This window comes from Falco punctatus (genome assembly GCF_963210335.1).
Source record: "Falco punctatus genome assembly, chromosome: 3".
NCBI classification, from domain to species: Eukaryota; Metazoa; Chordata; class Aves; order Falconiformes; family Falconidae; genus Falco; species Falco punctatus.
The window spans coordinates 76745370-76751369 of NC_137582.1; the positions used below are offsets into that span (position 1 = coordinate 76745370).

Genomic DNA, 6000 nt, shown 5'->3' on the forward strand with positions numbered 1-6000 from the left:
TTATTAATAATTTTCCTAGGCCATGGCATTAGTTATTTTGCATGAATTAAAGCAAACAGTTGAAGTATAATCAAATAAGGATTTTTTTTTTCAGGAATAAATTGTGGTTAAATTTTAAGCTAGTAGCTATTTCACCAGCCAATAATTGTTCTGCTTACTATAATACATTTTTTGACTGGAGAGGATGCAGGATCTGTCTACTGTCTTCCCCGTAAATAGATCAGTAAGCATGATGCTGTCTTGCAGATTAGATTAAATCTATTTGAAATAGATATAATAGTGTTATGCAGGATTTTCCAGATGCATTACGTTTATCCTGTAGCCCTATTTCATCAGGTGATCTGTTGTTTAATGTAGCAAGCTAGCCAGAAGAATGTTTGATGCGAATGCTAGAAAAAAAGTATTCAAAGTTTTTAAAGATTTAGAAATGAATCATGTGTCTACTGTTGGAGAAGCAAAACTTTAAGGTCAAGTCTGTCCCCTAAGAAAAACAATCTGGCCCTACCAGTAGGTTAAATTTGATCTAGGTAAGACATGACTGAGGTGTGTATGATGTAAAGTTGCATGGTCTCGTTCCACACACAGTTGTGATGAAGGCAAAGACTGCCAGTGTGGGAGCTGGGTAGAAGTCAAAACCATAGTAGAAACCTGGTAGAAACTGCCAGAGCTCTAAACTGACTACCTGGTATTTTCACTCCATTACACACACAGTTTAGAGCAACTTTCTGAAAACTGGATGCTAGGTTTCAGCTGTAGCTTTTCTTAGATAATCCTGTATTACCATTTTTATTTTACCTATAAAGATTAAGCATGATGAGCAGGTTTTGTGTAAATGCTGTTGATTAAGTTTTGTCTTGTGCACCCAAACTGAAATGTGGAAAAGATAACTGGCATGGCTTACTTGCTGCCATAATAGCTTTCTGTCAAAAGCTCCATTGGCCCCAGCTTTCCAGTAAATATTGTTTATAAAAATCTGGTTTCGTTTTTCATCTGAAAACATTAAAAGGTAATGATAACAAACAGTCTGAGAGGTTGTTTATTAAAAAAAAAAAGAGAAGAAATGACTATTTGTTTAAAGAATATATGCTTACTGTTCTTTGAAAGATGGGATGCAAGTTGCTATCATTGTGTAAATTAATGTCTTTGCTCAGTGGTGCTCATAGTACATGTTGCGAGTTGTCTTAAAACGTAACAGTTCTTGACCATAAAGCGTGAATAGTCTTTGTAATCAATCATCTCACTGTTTTCAAAATGGACGTGTTTTTGCCATCAGCTTCAGGCATTTTTCAGCAGATGTCTATGAAGTGGCTACCTCATTGTGGATGTTACTAGTGTTATATGCTACAGTACATTGTTTAATCTGTTGTGCAAATATAGTGCAGAATACAGCTTGGAATATTTGTGCAGTCATTCAGAAAGCAGTTTACAATGTAAATATGGGTATCTATAGCTAGCTATGTTATTTTCTAGGCTTAATAAAACATTGAGTAATTCGCATTTCATAATTGATAGTGTTGTTTTTTATTGTTCTTAATTTAATTTTATTCTGCTTGTGCCATAATTCCAGAGGTGGTCATCCTTACCTGACAGGTCTTGCAGTCGCTGGTGGAGCATATTACCTGGGACTGGAAGGAGCCATCATAGGACCAATTCTACTTTGTATACTTGTGGTTGCTTCCAACATATATAGTGCCATGTTGGTGAGTCCAACAAATTCAGTGCCCACTCCATCACAAGCAGCATGGCCATTACAGATTTACCGGTAAGTTATAAATGCCTTACATGTATGCATAATGCTTTTACATGGATCAGTGTATATATGCATGCATATGGGGAGTGTATGTATGAGTTTTATATATGTGCATACACATCTACACACATATTGAAGTATTTGGAGAGGATTCAGCTATCCTGTATTCTAGAAATAGAAATTGTGGTAAAGTAAAACACTCCCTGGAACTTGTAAACTTGAAATGTTTCTTTAGTGTTCCTCAGCTTCTTACAGAAGGCTGCTTTCGAAAATTCTCTGATATTGTACCATATAATTTATATGTTGCTGTTGTGCTAGGAGGTGACTGACGTCCTTCTTTCTGTGTAAAACTGTTATTCATAGATATCTAATAGTCAGCATTCATTGTTCTTAATAATAGGCCTGCCTGCAAATATTGCATTTTCTGTGTAACTGTACAATACTGCAAAATATAAATAAACATACTTGAACTTTACAAATGGGATAACATGGTATGCCATTATTCCATTATAAATTCGATCTTGATTAATCTCTTCATTAAAGTTAGCAAACATGGAATATAGAAACGTACATTTAAACTGTACTGTTAAGGAATGTGATGAATAAACTCCTAATTGAATAGTTAATTAGAGCTGGAAATCGTATCATGAAGTTACTAATGACAGTAGCCATTGTAATGTTTCTACTGTCTTGTTAAATTACATAGGTTAGCTCATTATACATATCTCTTTAAGAGGATTCTGTGCTTGTCAGAAATAATCCTTTGCTTCATTCACATGAATAACGCCATCCTCTTTCATATGGGTAACTTAGGAGAAAAGCTGCTAATTGGACCTGTCTGTAGTCTCTAATTTGTAGAAGTTATGTTCCAAGATTTTCTGTATACGCAATAGATAGACCTTCCTGCAGTACACACAACAATCTGTACGTGTGTTTGTTTCCTGTTTAATTTGTAGGAAACTAGGTATTTGTAATCACTGAAGAGATCTGAGTCTTACTTTTCCCACCCTCCAGGTCACCTAGAGAGAGTCCTGAGGAGTTGAAGATGGCTGCAGAGTGATGAAGGTGCTGTGCCGTAGCTATGCGACATGGGAGAATCACTGTCTTCTGTCTTGAGTTCACAACAGCCATGGCCTTCTGTCCCTTTCCAGCTGCACCTAGGGGCAGCTCACAGGGAAGCATAGCTTGGGTTTTAGGAGAAAACACTTCTTGAACATCTGCTGGCCTTACATTAATGCGCACTTTGCCTCTTCAAGAGAGAATGTCTACTTCCCATGGCTTTGCACACTAACAGAGTTCAACTGCCTTGTTGAAGACATTCTGTCTTCATAAATGGAATAGTTAAGAGGACAGGTATATCCACTGGAGTCGCTATCTTAACTGCTGAAATGAGTAACTTGGCTTTTATTTATTGGGTTATTTGTATTATTAGATTGTAGTATCTTTAAAGAAAGCCAATTCCAAAATATTTATTCTCAATCTGGTGGCAAAAAAGGTGTAAACCACTCGTTGTTAAATGAAAGTAGCATATAATTATTTGCTGCTCCTCAGACTATTTCTTAGAGGCTTTGACCATCATCCATAACTCTTAATAACACTTAAATATTATAGTTTTATATGCACTGAAATGTAATGTTGTTAGAGACTCGTATTATATCTTCCTGCAATAAGCAGACACACAAATTGGTAAATGTGGGGTTTCTTCCTATTGAAATAGGAGGACTTGTTTAAACAGTTTAAATCTTGCCCTAATTTGCAGTGAAATCTAATAATATTTTGCTGTTTATCCACCATCCCAGTGGAGTCATCTTGTCAAATAGATTTCATCAAAAGCCTTAAGTGTCTTCAGGCAGAGGTAATGTATGATTGTCATGTCTAGTTGCAGTAATAGGAAGAAGTTGAATGGGGATTGTTTCATGCTGGTTTTCAAATGTTGTGGCTAAGTTCAGTTAACTTTTCAAACAAATTTAAGTTTATTTCCAAAGAGGAATAGGAGAGAGCATGGATTTTGGTTCAGGTTTGTGGTTTTTTTTTCCCTCTGTAAGCCTCTGGCCAAATATCTTAAGATATATCTTAATATTTTAAGATAATAACAAACAGAGCTCCTATATTCCTGAAATGGTGTGTTGCCTAGGTCACAGCATCAGACTCCTCTAGTGCTTTTCTTTCGTATGTAAGTTTTTTTTGAAATTGCAGTTTGGTGACATTTAAGGCCTTTTGTATTGATTGTTGAAACAGTTTGACACAATGGATCTTTATAAATGGATCCTTTTTATAAATAGGAAGTGGGGTTTTTTGGTAGAAATTTCATAATTGAACACCTTTTCCCCAAATACGGTGAGGGCCTGGCTACAAAGTAGCAGATGCACATGCTTAACCAAAGAACCGCCTTTCAGTTTCTAGTAACTTCTCTTGCATTTATTTCAGTTTGATTGATAATGAGTTACACAAAGTACAGGTATCTCTTGCATTTATTGCTGACGATAACACAGCGTTGGAACCAAAATCCTTATCTAGGGATAAAGATATCTAGGATTTGAGTACAAACAGTTTTCAGTAATGTAGATGTTTTTGTCAAGTTGCAAAAGTGCTGATAGATGTGGAAGGCTCCTGTTTTCATGATACTGCATGTATTTTTACATTGTTTCTAAAAATACATTGCCATGAAAAGTGATCGGAAGGTAATCTGATACTCACTAAGGAAGAAAGTTCTGGCATAGGTTTGCAGTAACCAGGTTCCTATTAAGACACAAATTTGCAGGTATGTGTTTGGAGGACAGACTCAGGCTTCGTTTAGTGGTTTGACTCAAGTTCATTGAAATACACAAACATCCCACTTACTATTTTAAATTCAGAAAGACCTCCGCATCAATTCCAACTAACTGAAGAGGGAAGGCTATATTGTTTGAATTAAGTAACTGTCCTGTGTTTTTATTTCCTTGGTTATGTGGCTCATGGAAAATCTTTAATGAAACGCATTTTTATAATTGTTACTGGCTGGAGTAGAGGATGATAAAGAGCCTGAGGCTGTCCCTATGTATTCCTGCAGCATGCTGACCAGCTTGAATGAGACCACTGTGATAGTTGGGAAACTTCTTTGTTATATTACTTTTCTTAGTTCACAGTTTTGCACTGAAATGTTGTGTTCTTATTATAGCTTCTTGCAGACAGCATTTAAAGAAAATTACTGGCAAGAAATACTGATGTTTAATGGATCTCAAGTGTTCCCTTGCTCCTCTTTTCTTACTGGTCAAGACGTTTCTTTTGTCCACCTTTGCTACCCCAGTTATTTCTGAGACTTTCAGATTCCTATGGTACTCAACATAGTCATTTTTGAAAGAGTCATTATAAGGCATTCTTTTGTTTTAAGTTTTCCTTTTCTCCCTCCCGATTCACCCAACCTTCTTTGATCAAAGAAGGGTCTCTGCAGTGAAGATTAAAACTGTATTTCAGACAGTTACCTTTTGATAATGGCAAATCAGTAAAATCAGCTGAAAAAACGTGTTGCTATTTCAAAATCATCCTTTCCCGGTTTGAAGAGAAATGATTTTGTATAGAGAATTCAGATCTGATGTAGTCTTGTTAGTTCACCCTCCTTTGAAACGAGGCTTCATACTGATGCTTTCTTTTTCAAATTCAGCTGAGACTTACCATGAAGAACCATCCGTAGTACAGTCTTTCTCACTACATTTAGCTGATGGAGCTCATGCTACGTGCTGTGCTGTGCCATGCTGGATTGAGGAACCAGGTGTATGGTTCAGCAGTGGTACAGTAACAGTACACTGCCGAAAAGAAAAAAAAGAAACAAACCCTCTATAATAGCATATTAGAAAATGAAATAGTCACTGAATTTTGGCATGTTTAAATAAAAAACAACATACAACAAAAGACTACCTTATGAAGAAGCATACCTGGATTATTTAGGGTTTGTCTTTAGTAAGCGTCTAATTGCCAGTAGAAATAGAAGAACTTGTCCTTGCATATTTAACAGCCTTTTCTAAAAAGACAGCCTCTTTAAGAACAGATGAGTTTAAATCAACTCTGTGTTAATGCGAAAATAATAAAACTGGTTATTTTGACTTCTCATCATTGTAAGCTATCGGTTCCTGGTTGTATTGCTTCATCTGCAAAAGCAGCCAGCAGCATTAAACTACGGCTTTCTTAGAAGAGGCCATCTTTTTCATAATGCTTATAGGCAAGAAATTGATGGCCTTTCGATTTACTGTAAACAGTTATTCTAGGAGCAGGTA

The 6000-nt window shown here is 36.1% G+C and overlaps 1 protein-coding gene across 2 annotated transcripts in view; it reads left to right on the top strand.

Moving 5' to 3' along the window:
- Positions 1 to 5559, top strand: part of TMEM245 (transmembrane protein 245) — an 83052-nt gene extending 77493 nt beyond the window's left edge. For both annotated transcript variants that reach the window (XM_080380000.1, XM_080380001.1), the window contains 2 exons: positions 1568 to 1762; positions 2765 to 5559. In XM_080380000.1, the coding sequence (XP_080236126.1) occupies positions 1568 to 1762; positions 2765 to 2810 (241 nt within the window). In that variant the 3' untranslated portion in view covers positions 2811 to 5559. The remainder of the gene's footprint in view (positions 1 to 1567; positions 1763 to 2764) is intronic.
- The last annotated feature ends 441 nt before the right edge of the window (positions 5560 to 6000 follow it).